The sequence below is a fragment of a genome, unplaced genomic scaffold (genome assembly GCF_019419815.1).
Source record: "Pyrus x bretschneideri cultivar Hongxiangsu unplaced genomic scaffold, Pyrus_bretschneideri_v1 Contig24, whole genome shotgun sequence".
Classification (NCBI taxonomy): Eukaryota; Viridiplantae; Streptophyta; class Magnoliopsida; order Rosales; family Rosaceae; genus Pyrus; species Pyrus x bretschneideri.
The window spans coordinates 1,985,726-2,006,221 of NW_025999546.1; the positions used below are offsets into that span (position 1 = coordinate 1,985,726).

Genomic DNA, 20,496 nt, shown 5'->3' on the forward strand with positions numbered 1-20,496 from the left:
CTAGTAGATAGGGTGTTGGATTTCCACTCCTCCCTCCCTCAAATTATTGAAATAGTTTTGAACCTCCCCCTTCCGTTAATAATAATTTAAAAAATAAACTACAGAGACCAAAATCAAACTTTGTACATGCCAGCGCCACTCTGTTAGTTCTTCTACTGATCACCATTTTCCGGCCTGTAATAACTGCTAGCTATCATTTTTAGTGAAATCTATCAATCTTCCATTTCTAATTCCTGCTAGAAGTGAAAGATGCAATGCCGTACTTTCGAATAAACAAAAGAAAATTTATTCATTATTGTGTCAAAGACAATGAGTAGAAAGACCATAATTGGAATAAGGAGCAAAAAATAAGTTACAAATGCATGAAACAAGCAACAGAAACTGTCAAACTGCGAGCAACTCGGATAAGCATTTCAAGCCAATTCTTCGGTTCAGCCTAAAAGCATTATCCGTACAGCCATTTGAATAGGCCTGAGAAGGAATAGGGTGTTGTGAAACAAAAGAGTTCCGAGCTTACTTCGGCAATCTAGTTTCAGGGTTGAGAAGAAGTATCTAATTTCAAACGAAGAGGAACATAGAGAATACCGCCATGATTCTCCTGTTCTTGGACCTGGTTCCAACGAAGAAGAAAAACCTTCTCTCTACATTTCCCACATGACCAACTCCCCATTGTGAAGAAAAACGTTCTTTTTCCATTTACCCCGTGACCAACTTCCCTTTATTTTATTTTATTTTATTTTTAAATTGTTCTCTAATCAGGTTGTGCCACCAATCATTTTAATGAATAAACTAATAAAGGGATGGTGGATTACTAAATTAATATTTTTTATAACACGTGTTTCATACCGTTATTTCTTTTAAAATTAACTATACATATGACATTTGAAAAATATTTTGTAATCACTTAAACTTTCATCTCATACCGTCTAATTCACTAAATTACTAAAGCAAAAATTCCGATGTTTTTGTATGTTATATGTCAAATAATAAACCTATTTAAAATAATAAACTCAAATCCTAAACATAAGTATAGTTTTTTAAAGTGTAAATAGACACTTATTATATGATATATAAAAAATTTATTTAAATCTGCCTAGTTCACCTAGACCCCCGTCTAGGAGCATAGGCGCGATGTCACATCCCACATCGCCCATGGGAGTGATCCTTATATGTATATTCTCATCTCTACCTAGCACGAGGCCTTTTGGGAGCTCAATGGCTTCGGGTTCCGTAGGAACTCCGAAGTTAAGCGAGAAGGGGGGCTAGAGCAATCCCATGATGGGTGACCCACTAGGAAGTTGCTCGTGAGTTCTCAAAAACAAAACTGTGAGGGAATCGTAAGCCCAAAGCGGACAATATCTTGCTACGGTGGTGGAGCGGGCCCGGGAAATGATCCGCCCCGGGTCAGGATGTGACAATTTGGTATCAGAGCCTAATCCTGGTCGCGTGTGTGCCGACGAGGACGTCGGGCCCCTAAGGGGGGTGGATTGTAACATCCCACATCGCCCAAGTGAGTGATCCTTATATGTATATTCTCATCTCTACCAAGCACGAGGCTTTTTCGGAGCTCACTGGCTTCAGGTTCCGTAGCAACTCCGAAGTTAAGCGAGAAGGGGGGCTAGAGCAATCCCATGATGGGTGACCCACTGGGAAGTTGCTCGTGAGTTCCCAAAAACAAAACTGTGAGGGAATGATAAGCCCAAAGCGGACAATATCGTGCTACGGTGGTGGAGTGGGCCCGGGAAGTGATCCGCCCCGGGTCGGGATGTGACACGCGAGGCCCCAACCCGCCACCTGAGTAGCGCCTATCCTAGCGTGCCTTGATTAGGACCACACGATGGTAGAATTCTGGATCCGCCACTTGTTATATTAAAAAGTCTCTTGAAGATGCTCTAACACTATAAACATCTCTATAAAAAGCTCAAAATTTTTATTAACTAGCAAGTCAAAAGTGCCAAAAAACTATTTTAGCCATGTAGTTTAACTTTCCATCTCTAATAACACTCTTTATTTTAACAAACTTTGAATATTTTGTTATTAACAATTCAACCCCAACTCATTTATTTTTATTTTGAGGATTTTGTACAAGTACCACCTGAACTTGCAAGCCATGTGCGCTAATACCACATGAACTTTCATTTTTATTAGGCAAATTTTTAGCGGACTTGGAGTTAGGTCATGAAAAGAAAAGAAGAAGTTGATTTCTGATTTGATTTTGGCAAGGACTATTGAAGAATTGAAGTGAAATTGTACAAAATCTAGTCTTTCATTTACAATGTATTTTCACTATTTTTTTTTAAATCAGCAAGTGGGTGTGTGATTAATCTTAATTTATACAAATATTAATTTTTCTAACTTTTATAAAGGGAATTGCCAAACTGGAGTTGTACAAACCCGCAATTTTAGCGCAATATTAACTCAGACACTATTATTTTGGGGCTTATTGATTCTAACTAGCCCCATGAAGTTAATTGATGAAAAAAATCTCTTCAGGTGACATGTTTTAACAACAATATAGATGAAAAGTAACATAGGTGGTATATTCCAACACTTAAGAGGGTCTAGGTGGTAATAAATAAAAATTGACAGTTTAGGTATTATTATCACACATGCTTACAAGTTCAAGTGGTACTTGTGTAAAAAACCATTTCTACAACAATCTTCTCTTTCTTTCATTTGTCGTTGCTCAAGGGTCAACTTTTTTTTTTTAAATATTTAGCTAATGGACAGTTACTCTATAAATTTGAAAAGTGACTATTCCTTATGTTATAATAGAGACTCTTTTATATAGTAGGTTAGAGATATGTGTGGAGCAAAAAATAATTCTAAAAATCCTGAAAATGACACGTGGATTTAAAAAAAAAAAAAAAACACACACACACACACACAAGAAAGCCCTCATTAAATGGGTAGGCCCCACAAATATTCACACGCGCAATTCAATATCCCTAGAGGCTTGAGCTGTTCACTCCAACATCACCAAGTTTCTTGTCGTAACATGGAAAAGTTAAATACATTTATGATAGGATTAGTCACCAAATTCCATCATTAATACATTCCTGATTGAAAATCAACTCAAACAAGTAAGGAATTCTCATCACCAGCAATCAAGGATACTTGATAATCCTAAGATACTATCTCATAGTTAATATCTTCGGGATAATTTTTTCCTTATCCATCCTATGGATATCACACCGTGGCTAATAAGAAATCGTCATGTGTAAGGAAAAACCCTAACCTTATGGCTACCCCACCTTCCTATAAATACTTCATCTACACCATTTTCTGGTAAGCTTTTGCTACGCACTTAAGCTCTAAAAACTCACTTTTTTCAGATTAGGCATCTGATATCTATTGGCTAAACCCCCACCTCGTGGGCACGTGTATGGCTTTAACCTTGATCATGGCTTTGACCTTGATCAAATTCGTCAAGACTAAAGACAACTTTTTTGCTACAACAATATTATTTTTAAATTTGACTCCTTAAAATAAATTTTTTGTTGTTTCATAACATGTTTAGAGATGTTTTAGGATGCGTTTGTTGCACCGGACTATCTCGGACTGGACTAACTTCAGGGACTAAGTTGGATTGATTTAGTGAAGCGTTTGGTGCAATTTCGGACTAAAAACCAGGATAATGAAAAATAGTGAAATTACAAATTTTAACGATAGAATTACATCCAACTCAACTGCAAAATACCCACAGTCAAATCAAATGATAATTACATTAAACTCAACGGCAATTGCTTGGAAACGAAAGAAAATATTGAGATTTTGTGCATTGTAGCATTGCAATTTGCAAAAACAAACAGCGCTTTCCTACAACATTAGGAATTCAGAATCAGTACATCAAACTTTCTCACTTTTTGGTCTAAAATCCCCCTAAGCCTCTAAAATTGAGAAATTTGTAAACATTCAGCAACCCAAATGTCCCAAAATTGTTAGAAACTCTAACTTATCATACCACAAATTTGGAGGAAGAAAATTTTGATTTCTTCTTCACAGCCTCCCAAAATCCATGAATAATACCATATTCATTCATCCCAATTTTAACATACAATTGTAACATCACTATGCACTTTGAGCGTAGCTTTCCATACAAAACAATTGAATTTTACAACTCCTGTTTAACGATTTCGTCCAAAGAATAACTTACAACAATTGAATCAAACAACGGCTACGTTACAACATGAACGATACATTCATGGCACAACCAACACAACAATTACCCCAAAGAAGCAACTCCAAGAATTGTGCTTCTTTGTACACTTACTGAGGATGTTGATTGAAACATCACCCATGCTACTGCTTTTCTCTAACTTGGTGTATTAGTATAGTCCGCAGACTCTGCACTTCATTCTGGTGCATTTCCTCATCAACGGCAACAAAACATCAACCCAAAACAAAAGCTAATAAAGGTGCATACCTTCCATTTCTTCGTTGTGGTTCGGCAGGAAGTGTATCCTTCACACAAGTCTTTGTGTCAACTAATATTGGGTTTTGGTTGGTTTCCATAACAGGCATTTTAATCTCATCAATTACGCCCACCATCCATACCCCTTCTGCAAAACCTATTCTGATATCAATGCTCCGATATCATCAATTCTATCAGAGAAAAACAGAGAATTGGATGTAAGAATAAAGCAAAAGAAAGAGTGTGCCTATCTGATATACTGATATATAAAGGTAGGATGTTTTTCTAAGACTTTCTCAATCATGTTTCATTTTCGTTACTGATGGTTGAGGTATCCAGAGCATTGTCTCATTAGGTCCCAAAAACTACATTGGATCACCATCAGCAACCAATTGTGCTTAATTCATATTATTTCAATCAAATACATGACAAGCTTCAGTTAAAGGGCACCATAATCTTACAATCCAAGATTCATACTTACATCCAACCCATACAAAATTGCCAAACAAAGGAACAGAGCTGCAAGCTTAATCCAGACATCACTCTTTACAGATGATATTGATAACCAATTAACTACTTTATGCAACAATAATGATCCATATGATCCATTTATTAATTGATTATAATGCTAAATAAGCCCAAGAACGCCCTTATCTAACTCATTATGACAAAATTCCCCCCAAAGATAAATTAGTAAATAGAAAGATAAACCTTGGACCTCGCATAGATTAACAGATACAATATCAAGTAGCTCCATGCAGGAGGTTAAAAGCCACCTAAACAATGTATCAGGAGTCAAAGATTGAATCAGGAGAGACAGATGAATTAACTTACAGTGGCAGCAAATGGAATTTGCAATTTCACAGAAGCGGAAATCAAATCCGTACAACCACATCATAAAATACCCAGAAGCAGAAATCATTGAAGAACAAGCAATTTCACAGCAAGACCAACCCAGATTTCAAAGGATCAAAGCAATCTAGATTTCACATAATCAAAACAACAAATGGAATTTGTAAATGATGAGTGAGAGAGAGAGACTGACGATTTCTTGGCCTGCTCGAGCGAGCAAGCGTGGCCGATGTAGTTAGTCCAGCAATCAGGATGAGATCGATCAGGATGATCAAGACGAGCATGGCAAGTAAGGCAAGTCGGACGAACAGGACAAACACGAAGAGGCGAGCGAGTAGGAGGACAATGACAATCTTAGCTAGTCCGCTCATATTTGAGGGGTCTCGCTAGGACCACGTAACGAAGGAGTTAGTGAAAGCGAGTCCCACTTAATACCATTAAACTTAGACCTGGTAGCCAATAAACAGAGGATTACACTAAAAATTAGTCCAATCCAGTCCAGTCCAGGGAAGCCAAACAACGTGCCCTTAATGGCAGTGCATTAACCAATACCACATTTGTGATGACTGATGACCCATAAAAATCCCAATACAGAAAAAGATAAAAAGATGAAAAGGAAAGCTGGGAAAGTAGGCCAAAATCATCGGTGGATGGATTTTTCTGTGTGGCTAGTTGTGATAGGTGGAACGCGATACCAAACACCACAATGAATTAAAAATGTCTAACAAAATTATATCCCTTCTGATTTCTCATCATTGTGATGGACGAATTTTCTTCATAACTTCTCTATCTTCTTCGTTTGTCAATACGAAAACAAGCAGCCCACCGACACCGGCAGCTTCAGCACCACACAAAAGCTAAAAGCAACTGCTCACTCAGCCCGTTTCTGCCATTTTCTTCTGCATAAACATATAATTATCACAGAGGGAGGAGCGTTGGTGGTAAGTTTTTACCAAAAAAGCACATTAGGAAGTATGATTTTTTATGTGCATATGATCTCTTTTCTTGTGGTTTCGGTTAAACAAAGGAGTGCATCTTTTTATTTCCAACTTATTTATTGATTGTGGTCGCTATAGAAACAATTAGTATAACCAAGTAAGTTGGTTAGAACACCGCGTTCTCTTAAATATTGGAATCCGTCTCTTGTTGTTTAGATATTAGAATATCATATTAGAATATCTGTTTTTTTTTTTGAGATGCTCTAATGGTATGTTGTAACCAAAATTTTATAGAAATGATAAAGGAACTCTCTCAAGAGTAAGACTTTCAATGGGCTCTCTATACTTCATGTTTTTTACATAATATTTTATAACGTTCGCATGATAATTGATGTTAAACTGTAAAATGTCAAACAATTGATAAAAAAATTCACTTTGAAGAGAATTTCATTAGCATTTATCTACTCTTATTAGGACAACTAACAACCCCCACATGTATCCTTGTCTATTATGTCGTCTATTATGTCGTGTTGTTGAGCATACTCCAACTTTTGGATTGGACTAACCAGCAACCACCCCTGCCTCTGCCTGCCTGTTCAGTGCTGACTCATAAAAATCCCAACCCAATAGAGAAAAAGAATTAAAAGTGAAGAGGAAGGCTGCCGACTTATAATATGCCATTAATTAAAATTGACATATTTCTTGATTTGCCTCCGAACTATTATGCAATTGTTAAATTTTTTTTTTGAAATTTAATTTTAACTGATTATTATTTTAAACTATTATAAATAACCAATTTTTCCTTGTTAGATTTTAAATTTTTTTTCTTTATTTTAATCACGCAAACAACACATGACAATTATATGAAGGCCAAAAGGTAATTTTATTTTGGTAAATTGGGTGCAAAGCTAATACTTTGCAGCTACTAATTCGATTAGAGAGTGAACCGTGTCGAGAAGGTGGAGAAGGAAAAAACAAAAAGCAATTTGATGTCCACATCAAGAATAAAATTATTTTATTGCCCACAAACATTTGTTGTGACCAAAATAGAAGAAAATTTCCAAAATCTAACATTAAGGGAAAATTTGGTTAATTATAACAATTCAGACGAGTAATCGATTAAAATTAAAGTTTATACATAAATTTAGCAACTTTTTACAAGTTCAGAACGAAGGAGATCGACCAATATCTCATTAAAATTATCAACAAAACTTATTCCTCCTAATCTTTACAAAAGTTTAAGATTAAGATGACAATTTTTCTTCGCGTCACCATCTACGTTCGTCACTTTGACAAAATATGCAATCTGACTTTCATATTTCTATTTTTTTTTTTTTTAAATCCAGCAGATTGTCCAAGTCAAGCCAGTTCTAGAAAAGAAACGAGCCCTGAAATAGGTGAAGGTGGGTTCCTTCACGTAATTTAACAACCACACAAAAGCTATAAGCAGCTGCTCACTTAGCTTGGTTTCTGCCATTTTCTTCTGCATAAACTTATTATTATCACAGAGGGAGGAGCGCTGGTGGTAAGTTTTTACCAAAAAACCACATTAGCAAGTATGATTTTTTATGATTTCTTTTCTTGTGGTTTTGGTTAAACAATGGAGTGCATCTTTTAATTTGCAACTTATTTATTGATTGTGTGCATTTACAGGAGCAATTAGTATAATCAAATTAGCTAGAACACTGTGTCTCTCGTATATATTAAAATCCGCATCTTATAGTTTTGATATTGTAATATCGTTTTTGATAAAAGTAAAGTGCGTGTGTATTTGTTTTCTTTATACTTGATTGTCCATTTTTCTGGTTGTTGTTTGATTTAAATGACCTTTCATCAATTGAGGGGAAGTAGCAAATTAAAAAACTCGAGAAAACTTGCTGTAAGTCTAATTTTTCAAACTATTATTAAGAATAGTTTACTTGTTGAAATAAATTCAGTGAAAAGGAATTAAATCTCTTCCTGACTTACTTCTCACGGCTCGTTTTATCTTCATAAATTCTTTTCGGGTGCATTTTTGCTCACAAATCATCATTATCAAGTGATGATAACACTCACAACTCTATTTACCATCGTTTAATGAATTCAAATTTTGAAATCTGTATCTATTTACTACACATATCTAAAATTTAAACTAATTTTACGATAATAAATAGAGTAGTGAGAATAATTTGCATTTCTTTTTTTCTTTTTTTGGTTCTTCTTTCTCATTTTTGTATGGCATCTGCTACTGCTTTGTTCTTAAATGTAGAAATGAATTCCCCTTATTGAATCTCGTTTGGTCAATTCTGATTAAAGCACTCCAACCAACCCAACAAATATGAGACAGGTGGCACCAAAGAACCATGGAAGCATTCTCCTCTTTTATTTCTTGTTTTCTTTTTAATCAACTCATTTTATTGTATCTTTGTGTTTTTGTTCCTCACGTTTCAAACTTCAAACATCTTCAATCTTTCTTTTCTCTCACAAACCATCATCTCCTTTCTCAAAATGTATCATAATGTTTTTATGCCTACGAAAAAAGGTGTATATTTAGTTTTAAATATATGATCATTTGATTACTTACCACGTAAATCGATTTTCTATTTTAAATATTTAGGAATTGTATTATCTAATTAAAGAATTTAAATATTTTTATCCAAAAGGGCAAAATTAGTATAAAAACATTTAATTAGATTACTGAACTCACTCCTGAAAACAGCTTTTTTTTTTACCTAAATCTAAAAGCACTTTAAAACTTATTATACAATGATGTCCTCAAGTGTAATGTTATTTTTCTATTTGCTTCTTTACCGCAAGTGAGCAAAGTTTCGTACTTTCCATCTTCTCATAACATGTTTAAGAGGATCACATTCATCTTGTTGGTTGGATTGCTGGCGTGGGCATATCAGGCCGCCCAACCACCACCTCCGAACATCTGTGGTTCGCCTGGCGGTCCACCCGTCACAGCGCCTAGAATAAGGCTAAGGGATGGAAGATTTTTGGCCTACAAGGAACATGGTGTTCCAAAACAAGTGGCCAAGTACAAGATTATCTTTGTTCATCCCTTCTTTAGTTCCCGACATGATCCAATCATTGCAACAGCCGTCTCTCCGGTACTGCCTTGCTTGATTCTTTGTCATTTTTCAGTTCAACTCTATATTGGTTGACTTCGTGGTGGGTGTTTTTTTTCTTTCCTTAGGACGTTATTGAAGATTTAGGTGTGTACATTGTGTCTTTCGACAGACCAGGGTACGGTGAAAGTGATCCGGATCCTAAGCGGACAACGAAGAGCTTGGCGTCAGATATAGAGGAGCTTGGTGATCAGCTGGAACTCGGATCCAAATTTTATGTGATTGGATACTCACTGGGAGGACAGGTCATCTGGAAGTGTCTTCGGTACATCCCTCATAGGTAAGATTTTGCAAGCAGCCTCGTTACCTGATGATGCGTCCTTCGGTACTGAAATTTTTCTCTAAAGTTCGATGTGTTTGGGATGCCTGTTACGACAGGCTAGCTGGAGCAGCACTGATCTCTCCGGTGATCAACTACTGGTGGTCAGGACTTCCTGCCAACCTGTCATCTTATGCCTATAAGAAGCAAGCTCCACAGGATCAATGGGCGCTTCGAGCTGCCCACTATATACCTTGGTTAACCTACTGGTGGAACACTCAGAATTTCTTTCCTAAGCACCGCGCTTTATCCGGGAAAGTAGAGAATATGTTTTCCCGCCAAGATTGGGAAAACGTTAGGAATGCAAAGGTTTCTGGAAGAGCAAAGCACAAGGTACTTTCCTTATTCGATCGCTAATTGTTTAGGATTTTATAGAAACTCGGCAGCGTTGATGATTTTTGTCTTGTTTTGTTATTTGTTTGGGCAGGAACATGCCACGCAGCAAGGAGAAGCTGAGTCCATCTTTCGCGACATGGTAGTTGGATTTGGGAGCTGGGAATTTGATCCTATGGATCTGCAGAACCCTTTTGCCAGCAACGAAGGCTCGGTCCATCTGTGGCAGGGTGACGAAGATAAGCTTGTCCCAGTTGAGCTGCAACGCTATATTGCCGAAAAGCTTCCATGGATTCACTACCATGAGTTACCAGGTGGTGGACATTTGTTGCCAGCTGCAGATGATATGAGTGAAATCATTTTAAAGGCACTTCTAATTAAAGAGTAGACCATTGATGTCGTCGATACCGGGCAGCTCCAGAGATGCTACATTATATACAAATTATGTTCCAAGAGAAATATTTGTAACGTTACAATTCAAATAGGGGAAATAATGAGAGTCGATTCGAAATTAGTTGTATGATGTTCCATATCTCAGGCCATTTTTATGGTTACATCCAGTGAACTCGTACCTGGATGGTGAACGAACAGCAAAGTTGGAACTACACAAATGACAGATGCAATGCAATTCGTGCAAATGTAACACTCGAAAGGTAAAGCATCTCTTTAGAAACGCGATAATTGAAACTGCAGGGACAAGGTGTTGGATTTCCACCCATGTAATACCTGCATGTGGTCCAATATATCCTAGTAGATAGGGTGTTGGATTTCCACTCCTCCCTCCCTCAAATTATTGTAATAGTTTTGAACCTCCCCCTCCCGTTAATAATAATTTAAAAAATAAACTACAGAGACCAAAATCAAACTTTGTACATGCCAGCGCCACTCTGTTAGTTCTTCTACTGATCACCATTTTCCGGCCTCTACTAACTGCTAGCTATCATTTTTAGTGAAATCTATCAATCTTCCATTTCTAATTCCTGCTAGAAGTGAAAGATGCAATGCCGTACTTTCGAATAAACAAAAGAAAATTTATTCATTATTGTGTCAAAGACAATGAGTAGAAAGACCATAATTGGAATAAAGAGCAAAAAATAAGTTACAAATGCATGAAACAAGCAACAGAAACTGTCAAACTGCGAGCAACTCGGATAAGCATTTCAAGCCAATTCTTCGGTTCAGCCTAAAAGCATTATCCATACAGCCATTTGAATAGGACTGAGGGTGTTGTGAAACAAAAGAGTTCCGAGCTTACTTCGGCAATCTAGTTTCACGGTAGAGAAGAAGTATCTAATTTCAAACGAAGAGGAACATAGAGAATACCGCCATGATTCTTTTGTTCTTGGACTTGGTTCCAACGAAGAAGAAAAACCTTCTCTCTACACTTCCCACGTGACCAACTCCCCATTTTGAAGAAAAACGTTCTTTTTCCATTTACCCCGTGACCAACTTCCTTTTTTTTTTCTTTCTTTTTTTTTAAAAAAAAATTGTTCTCTAATTAGGCTGTGCCACCTATCATTTTAATGAATAAAATAATAAAGGGACGGTGGATTACTAAATTAATATTTTTTTATAACACGTGTTTGATACGGTTATTTCTTTTAAAATTAACTATAGATATGACATTTGAAAAATATTTTGTAAAATACTGCATCTCATAATCACTTAAACTTTCATCTCATACCATCTAATTCATTAAATTACTAAAGCAAAAATTCCGATATTTTTGTATGTTATATGTCAAATAATAAACCTATCTAAAATAATAAACTCAAATCCTAAACATAAGTATAGTTTTTTAAAGTGTAAATTGACTATAAGATATATAAAAAAATTATTTAAATCTACCTAGTTCACCTAGACCCCCGTCTAGGCGCATAGGCGCGAGGCCCCAACCTGCCACCTGAGTCGCGCCTATCCTAGCATGCCTTGATTAGGACCACCCGATAGTAGAATTCTGGATCCGCCACTAGTTATATTAAAAAGTCTCTTGAAGATGCTCTAACACTATAAACATCTCTATAAAAAAACTCTAAATTTTTATTAACTAGCAAGTCAAAAGTGCCAAAAAACTATTTTAGCTATTTAGTTTAACTTTCCATCTCTAACAACACTCTTTATTTTAACAAACTTTGAATATTTTGTTATTAACAATTCAATGCCAACTCATTTATTTTTATTTTGAGGATTTTGTACAAATACCACCTGAACTTGCAAGCATGTGCGCCAATATCACATACTTTCATTTTTATTAGGCAAATTTTTAGCGGACTTGGAGTTAGGTCATGAAGAGAAAAGAAGAAGTTGATTTCTGATTTGATTTTGGCAAGGACTGTTGAAGAATTGAAGTGAAATTGTACAAAATCTAGTCTTTCATTTACAATGTATTTTCACTATTTTTTTTAAATCAGCAAGTGGGTGTGTGATTTATCTTAATTTATACAAATATTAATTTTTCTAACTTTTATAAAGGGAATTGCCAAACTGTAGTTGTACAAACCCGCAATTTTAGCGCAATATTAACTTAGACACTATTATTTTGGAGCTTATTAATTCTAACTAGCCCCCATAAAGTTAATTGATGAAAAAATCTCTTCAGGTGACATGTTTTAACAGCAATATAGATGAAAAGTAACATACGTGGTATATTCCAACACTTAAGAGGGTCCAGGTGGTAACAAATAAAAATTGACAGTTTAGGTATTATTATCGCACATGCTTACAAGTTCAAGTGTTACTTGTGTAAAAAACCATTTCTACAACATCTCTTTCTTTCTTTTTTCGTTGCTCAAGGGTCAACTCTCTTTTTTAAAAATATTTAGCTGATGGACAGTTACTCTATAAATTTGAAAAGTGACTATTCTTTATGTTATAATAGAGACTCTTTTATGTAATTGGTTAGAGATATGTGTGGAGCAAAAAATAATTCTAAAAATCCTGAAAATGACACGTGGATTTCAAAAAAAAAAAACGCACACACACCAGAAAGCCCTCATTAAATGGGTAGGGCCTACAAATATTCACACGCGCAATTCAATATCCCTAGAGGCTTAAGCTATTGACTACAACATCACCAAGTTTCTTGTCGTAACATGGAAAAGTTAAATACATTAATGATAGGATTAGTCACCAAATTCCATCATTAATACATTTCTGATTGAAAATCAACTCAAACATGTAAGGAATTCTCATCACCAGCAATCAAGGATACTTGATAATCCCAAGATACTATCTCATTTAATATCTTCGGGATAATTCTTTCCTTATCCATCCTATGGATATCACACCGTGGCCAATGAGAAATCGTCATATGTAAGGAAAAACCCTAACCTTATGGCTACCCACCTTCCTATAAATACTTCATCTACACCATTTTTTGGTAAGCTTTTGCTACGCACTTAAGCTCTAAAAATTCACTTTTTTAGATTAGGCATCTGAGATCTATTGGTTAAACCCCCACCTCGTGGGCACGTGTATGGCTTTAACCTTGATCATGGCTTTGACCTTGATCAAATTCATCAAGACTAAAGACAGCTTTTTGCTACAACAATAGTATTTTTAAATTTGACTCCTTAAAATAAATTTTTTGTTGTTTCATGATGCGAGAATTATACGCACACAAATTAAACCCTCTTTTTGTCAATTGTAGTAAGTATGTAAGTAGGGATCGTTCTGGACCGGGGGTTAGGAGGGATTGTTAACCACTTGGATTTGTTTCAAAAACGTAAAAACAAGTTTAAAACACTATACTAGACTCAAAGAATGCAAAACTCAGAATAAGATAGATTAAGACCAAGACTAAACAAAATATGGGGGGGATTGAGGTTTGGACGAATTTAAACTAAAATGGATAGATTGTAAAGAAAACAAATTGTAAATACGAATTTGACGGAAATGAATGGATGGGAAGCTAGCTAAGGGGTTCATCTCCACACATGTTATACTTGCATACAAAATGATTTCTAATTGCTTTTCAATAAACCATGAATTCTCAACACCCCAGGTTAATTAGGTCCGTTTAAATTAACCGTCAAGTTTTCCTTAAGTTAATGAATTGGATGATTGCATACGACAACCCAAAGCATTCCCCACAAGTTCCCTACATGAATTGCATAATAGAGATACAAGCAAGAATCATTAAGTTCTTTGAAAACCATAAGTGTTGACGAGGCATTCGTTACTATGATTGCATGAAACTTATGCCAAGAATTTACTTAACGCGATTGTTTATAAGCAACCTCCACTACTTGTGAATATAAGTTCATAACTATTTGGTGAAACTCACTTATATTCTAGCGTCATATTCATGCATGAAAATTAAGCGTGCACTCTCAATAAACATACATAAATAGGTTATCAATCAAATAGTTAAACAAATTGAATCCACAACTTATGAAACGCAATTAGAAGTAATCAAATCATATCGCAAGCATAAACATGTATTTCGAATCCCCCCTAGCCAATGGGGGGTTTAGTTCCTCATACGTACAAGACAAAGAGAATTGAAATTAAACATTGAAATCGAGGAAAAGCAACACCTAAAAATTCCAACAACTCAAACTTGAATTGTATGAACGTTTAGGCACTCTTCTCCTCCTCTTCGTTGTGGCACAAGGTCTAAGGATAGGTTGATGGTTGGATAGTGTTTTGGAGGGATGGGGAGTGGTGGAAATGGAAGGGGGATGCTGGAAAATGGAAAGGGGACTCACGGCTAGGGAAGGGAGAATGCTGTTTTTGTGTTGTGTTGTGGTCTCCTATTGTGTATGAATGCATGGGTTTTTATAGGGGGAATGGGAGAATATGTGGATGATTGTTTAAGAGTGAATGTGGCTGTTATGATTGAGAGTGCATGTGGCTGAAATAATGATGGAAAAACAGCTAGGAAAAGAGGGAATGCATGTGGAAGTGTGGCTGCAAAGAGAAGGAAAGCTGGAAATGCAATGTGAAGTCACGGCTAGGATGTGTTTGGGGTTGGAAATGCATGTGTTTGCATGTGAATGTTGTTTGTGTGAAGTGTGTGTGAATGCATGTGGATTAAAGAGTGAATGGTGGCTGCAATGATGAATACATGTGGCTGAAATGAAAGGGAAATGCAAAGGGAAAAGCTAGAAATTGGAGTGAAGAGCACGGCAATGGGATTCTTTGTGCTAGAAATGCATGTGTTTGCATGTGAATTGAAGCTAGGGTGAATGATGATGAATGCATGTGGATTAAAAGAGGGAGAATGCGGTGCAATGATGAAGTGGGAAGGTGGAATTTCAAAGGGGGAATGCTGAAAATGGGATAGGAGTGCACGGCAATGGTTGTTTGGTGTTGGTTGCATGTGTTGGCTGATTTTTGCATGGCTTTGATGGATTGTTTGATTGGGCTAGAGGTTTTGCATGGCTCAAAGGATTGTTTGATTGGGTTAGGCCCTTTGTTTTATGTCCTAAGTGCATACAAGGCCTTCAATTTCGTCCAATCCTTTTGCTCCAAGCATATGCTATCCATTCCAAGCCCAATTTTGCTCCAAAATGCTCCAAAATGCATCTTTTTGCTTCCTTAGCCATATGAACCTAAAAACACACGAAAATGGCTTAAACTACTAAAACAACTATGAATTAACAACATAGATGCACGAAAACAAGCTAAGTAAGTCGCCTAAATATGCTCCTATCATTTCACAACATGTTTAGAGATGCTTTAGGGTGCGTTTGTTGCACCGGACTATCTCAGATTGGACTAGCTTCAGGGACTAAGCTGGACTGATTTAGTGAAGCGTTTGGTACAATGTCGGACTAAAAACCAGGATAATGAAAAATAGTGAAATTACAAATTTTAACGATAGAATTACATCCAACTCAACTGCAAAATACCCACAGTCAAATCAAATGATAATTACATTAAACTCAACGGCAATTGCTTGGAAACGAAAGAAAATATTGAGATTTTGTGCATTGTAGCATTGCAATTTGCAAAAACAAACAGCGCTTTCCTACAACATAGGAATTCGGAATCAGTACATCAAACTTTCTCACTTTTTGGTCTAAAATCCCCCTAAGCCTCTAAAATTGAGAAATCTATAAACATTCAGCAACCCAAATGTCCCAAAATTGTTAAAAACTCTAATTTATCATACCACAAATTTGGAGGAAGAAAATTTCGATTTCTTCTTCACAGCCTCCCAAAATCCATGAATAATACCATATTCATTCATCCTAATTTTAACATACAATTGTAACATCACTATATGACTTTGCTAAATTTGATAGAGAGACATCCTTTGCACTTTGAGCGTAGCTTTCCATGCAAAACAATTGAATTTTACAACTCCTGTTTAACGATTTCGTCCAAAAAATAACTTAGAACAATTGAATCAAACAACGGCTACGATACAACATGAACGATACATTCATGGCACAACCAACACAGCAATTACCCCAAAGAAGTAACTCCAAGAATTGTGCTTCTTTGTACACTTACTGAGGATGTTGATTGAAACATCACCAATGCTACTGCTTTTCTCTAACTTGGTGTATTAGTATAGTCCGCAGACTCTGCACTTCATTCTGGTGCATTTCCTCATCAACAGCAACAAAACATCAACCCAAAACAGAAGCTAATAAAGGTGCATACCTTCCATTTCTTCGTTGTGGTTCGGCAAGAAGTGTATCTTTCACACAAGTCTTTGTGTCAACTAATATTGGGTTTTGGTTGGTTTCCGTAACAGGCATTTTAATCTCATCAATCACGCCCACCATCCATACCCCTTCTGCAAAACCTATTCTGATATCATAAGAAAGTATAGCCAATCATTAAAGGAAAGGAGGTTAAGGAGATCAATGCTCCGATATCATCAATTCTATCAGAGAGAAACAGAGAATTGGCCGTAAGAATAAAGCAAAAGAAAAAGTGTGCCTATCTGATGTACCGATATATAAAGGTAGGATGTTTTTCTAAGACTTTCTCAATCATGTTTCATTTTTGGTACTGATGTTTGAGGTATCCAGAGCATTGTCTCATTAGGTCCCAAAAACTACATTGGATCACCATCAGCAACCAGTTGTGCTTAATTCATATTATTTCAATCAAATACATGACAAGCTTCAGTTAAAGGGCACCATAATCTTACAATCCAGGATTCATACTGACATCCAACCCATACAAAACTGCCAAACAAAGGAACAGAGCTGCAAGCTTAATCCAGACATCACTCCTTACAGATGATATTGATAACCAATTAACTACTTTATGCAACAATAATGATCCATATGATCCATTTATTAATTGATTATAATGCTAAATAAGCCCAAGAACGCCCTTATCTAACTCATTATGACAAAATTCCCCCCAAAGATAAATTAGTAAATAGAAAATAAACCTTGAACCTCGCATAGATTGACAAATACAATATCAAGTAGCTCCATGCAGGAGGTTAAAAGCCACCTAAACAATGTATCAGGAGTCGAAGACTGAATCAAGAGAGACAGATGAATTAACTTACAGTGTGGCAGCAAATGGAATTTGCAATTTCACAGTGCATAAATCAAATCCGTACAACCACATCATAAAATACCCAAAAGCAAAAATCATTGAAGAACAAGCAATTTCATAGCATAAGACCAACCCAGGTTTCACAAAATCAAAGCAATCTAGATTTCACATAATCAAAACAACAAATGGAATTTGTAAATAATGAGTGAGAGAGAGACTGACGATTTCTTGGCCTGCTCGAGCGAGCAAGCGTGGCCGATGTAGTTAGTCCAGCAATCAGGATGAGATCGATCAGGACGATCAAGACGAGCATGACAAGTAAGGCAAGCAGGACGAACTGGACGAACACGAAGAGGCGAGCGAGTAGGAGGACAATGACAATCTTAGCTAGTCCGCTCGTATTTGGGGGGTCTCGCTAGGACCACCTAACGAAGGAGTTAGTGAAAGCGAGTCCCACTTAATACCATTAAACTTAGTCCTGGTAGCCAACAAACAGAGGATTACACTAAAAAAGTCCAATCCAGTTCAGGTAAGTGAAGCCAAACAAACGTGCCCTTAATGGCAGTGCATTAACCAATACCACATTTGTGATGACTGATGACCCATAAAAATCCCAATACAGAAAAAGATAAAAAGGTGAAAAGGAAAGCTGGGAAAGTAGGCCAAAATCACCGGTGGATGGATTTTTCTGTGTGGCTAGTTGTGTTAGGTGGAACGCGATACCAAACACCACAATGAATTAAAAATGTCTAACAAAATTATATCCCTTCTGATTTCTCATCGTTGTGATGGACGAATTTTCTTCATAACTTCTCTATCTTCTTCGTTTGTCAATACGAAAACAAGCAGCCCACCGACACCGGCAGCTTCAGCACCACACAAAAGCTAAAAGCAGCTGCTCACTCAGCCCGTTTCTGCCATTTTCTTCAGCATAAACATATAATTATCACAGAGGGAGGAGCGTTGGTGGTCAGTTTTTACCAAAAAAGCACATTAGGAAGTACGATTTTTTATGTGCATATGATCTCTTTTCTTGTGGTTTCGGTTAAACAAAGGAGTGCATCTTTTTATTTCCAACTTATTTATTGATTGTGGTTGCTGTAGAAACAATTAATATAACCAAGTTGGTTAGAACACTGCGTTCTCTTAAATATTGGAATTCGTCTCTTGTTGTTTAGATATTAGAATATCATTTTCGATAAATGTAAAGTGTGTTTGTATTTGTATTGTTTATACGTTACACCCTTTTTTATGATGGTTGTTTGATTTAGATGACCTGTTTTTATTTGAGCTCTTAAAAAATTGAGTGATCCAATTGAGGGGAATATACCATTAGAACTTATTATATAATGTCCTCAAGCGTAATGTTATTTTTGAATTTGCTTCTTTACTGCAGTTGAGCAAAGTTTCGTACTTCATTCTCAAAGATGTTTAAGAGGATCACATTCATCTTGTTGGTTGTATTGCTGGCGTGGGAGTATCAGGCCGCCCGACCACCCCCTCCGAACATCTGTGGTTCGCCTGGCGGTCCACCCGTCACAGCGCCTAGAGTAAGGCTAAGGGATGGAAGATTTTTGGCCTACAAGGAACATGGTGTTCCAAAACAAGTGGCCAAGTATAAGATTATCTTTGTTCATCCCTTCGGTACTTCCCGACATGATCCAGTCATTGCAACATCTGTCTCTCCGGTACTACCTTGATTGGTTCTCTGTCATTCTTCAGTTCAACTCTATATTGGTTGATTTCGTGGTGGATGTTTTTTTTTTTTTTTTTTTTTTTTTCTCAGGAAGTTATTGAAGATTTAGGTGTGTACATAGTGTCTTTCGACAGACCAGGGTACGGTGAAAGTGATCCGGATCCTAAGCGAACAGCGAAGAGCTTGGCGTTAGATATAGAGGAGCTTGGTGATCAGCTGGAACTCGGATCCAAATTTTATGTAATTGGATACTCAATGGGAGGACAGGTCATGTGGAAGTGTCTCAAGTACATCCCTCATAGGTAAGACTTCACAACCAGCCTCCCTTGGTACCAGATGATGCATCGTTCGGTACTGAAATTTTTCTCTAGAGTTTGATATGTTTGGGATGCTTATTACAACAGGCTAGCAGGAGCAGCGTTAATCGCTCCTGTGATCAATTACTGGTGGCCAGGACTTCCTGCCAACTTGTCATCCTATGCCTATAAGAAGCAACCTCCACAGGATCAATGGGCGGTTCGAGTTGCTCACTATATACCTTGGTTAACCTACTGGTGGAACACTCAGAAATTCTTTCCTTCATCCAGCGTTGTATCCGGTAAACCAGAGAATATGTTTTCCCGCCAAGATTGGGAAATCATTAGGAATGGAAAGGTTTCTGGAAGCGAAAAGCACAAGGTACTTTTCTTATTCGATCGCTAAGTGTTTAAGACTTTTATCGAAACTCAGCAGCTTTGATGATTTTTGTTTTGTTTTGTTTTGTTGTTTGTTTGGGCAGGCACATGTCACGCAGCAAGGAGAAGCTGAGTCCATCTTTCGCGACATGATTGTTGGATTTGGGAGCTGGGAATTTGGTCCTACGGATCTGAAGAACCCTTTTGCCAGCAATGAACGCTCGGTCCATCTATGGCAGGGTGACGAAGATAAGCTTGTCCCAGTTGAGCTGCAACGCTATATTGCTGAAAAGCTTCCATGGATTCACTACCATGAGGTACCAGGTGGTGGACATTTGTTGCCAGCTGCAGATGGTATGAGTGAGGTCATCTTAAGGGCACTTCTAATTAGAGAGAAGTAGACCATTGGCGTCGTCGATGCAGAGGAGCTCTCTCAGAGATGCTACATTATATACAAATTATGTTGCAAGACAAATCTTTGTAATGTTACAGATTCAAATAGACGAAATAATTGGAAATTGTGATGTTCCAAATCTCAGGCCATTTTTGTGGTTACATTCAGCGAACTCACACCTAGAAGGTGAACGAACGGCTAAGTTGGAACTACATAAATGACAGATGCAATGCGGTTCCTGCAAATATAACACCTGGAAGGTAAAGCATCTCTTTAGAAACACGACAATTGAA

At 36.9% G+C, this 20,496-nt stretch overlaps 2 protein-coding genes and 2 long non-coding RNA genes across 7 annotated transcripts; 2 read left to right on the forward strand and 2 right to left on the reverse strand.

The window, feature by feature from the left end:
* Nucleotides 1–4,015: 4,015 nt before the first annotated feature.
* LOC125478304 lies at nt 4,016–5,872 on the reverse strand. Its single transcript, XR_007259181.1, has 2 exons — nt 5,460–5,872; nt 4,016–4,605 (listed from the first exon to the last, which is right to left on the reverse strand). It is a non-coding gene; the product is annotated as an uncharacterized LOC125478304 (long non-coding RNA).
* A 191-nt stretch (nt 5,873–6,063) lies between these two features.
* LOC125478301 lies at nt 6,064–10,480 on the forward strand. 4 transcript variants are annotated; one of them, XM_048586421.1, is made up of 6 exons: nt 6,064–6,207; nt 7,554–7,729; nt 9,093–9,296; nt 9,427–9,594; nt 9,693–9,966; nt 10,061–10,480. In XM_048586421.1, the coding sequence occupies exons 3-6, from the start codon at nt 9,172–9,174 to the stop codon at nt 10,352–10,354; spliced, it is 861 nt and encodes a 286-aa protein (XP_048442378.1). In that variant the 5' UTR covers nt 6,064–6,207; nt 7,554–7,729; nt 9,093–9,171; the 3' UTR covers nt 10,355–10,480. The 4 variants fall into 4 exon arrangements, with proteins under 4 accessions (XP_048442378.1, XP_048442377.1, XP_048442375.1 ...); XM_048586420.1 differs by having other exon boundaries at nt 6,065–6,207; nt 9,001–9,296; nt 9,383–9,594; XM_048586418.1 differs by having other exon boundaries at nt 6,066–6,207; nt 8,453–9,296; nt 9,383–9,594.
* Nucleotides 10,481–16,135: 5,655 nt separating this feature from the next.
* On the reverse strand, nt 16,136–18,074 carry LOC125478305. The gene is made up of 2 exons (XR_007259182.1): nt 17,662–18,074; nt 16,136–16,731 (listed from the first exon to the last, which is right to left on the reverse strand). It is a non-coding gene; the product is annotated as an uncharacterized LOC125478305 (long non-coding RNA).
* Nucleotides 18,075–18,241: 167 nt separating this feature from the next.
* On the forward strand, nt 18,242–20,347 carry LOC125478300. The gene is made up of 5 exons (XM_048586417.1): nt 18,242–18,408; nt 18,836–19,127; nt 19,226–19,437; nt 19,540–19,813; nt 19,914–20,347. Exons 2-5 carry the CDS (start codon nt 18,867–18,869, stop codon nt 20,208–20,210), a joined length of 1,044 nt encoding a protein of 347 aa, XP_048442374.1. The 5' UTR covers nt 18,242–18,408; nt 18,836–18,866; the 3' UTR covers nt 20,211–20,347.
* The last annotated feature ends 149 nt before the right edge of the window (nt 20,348–20,496 follow it).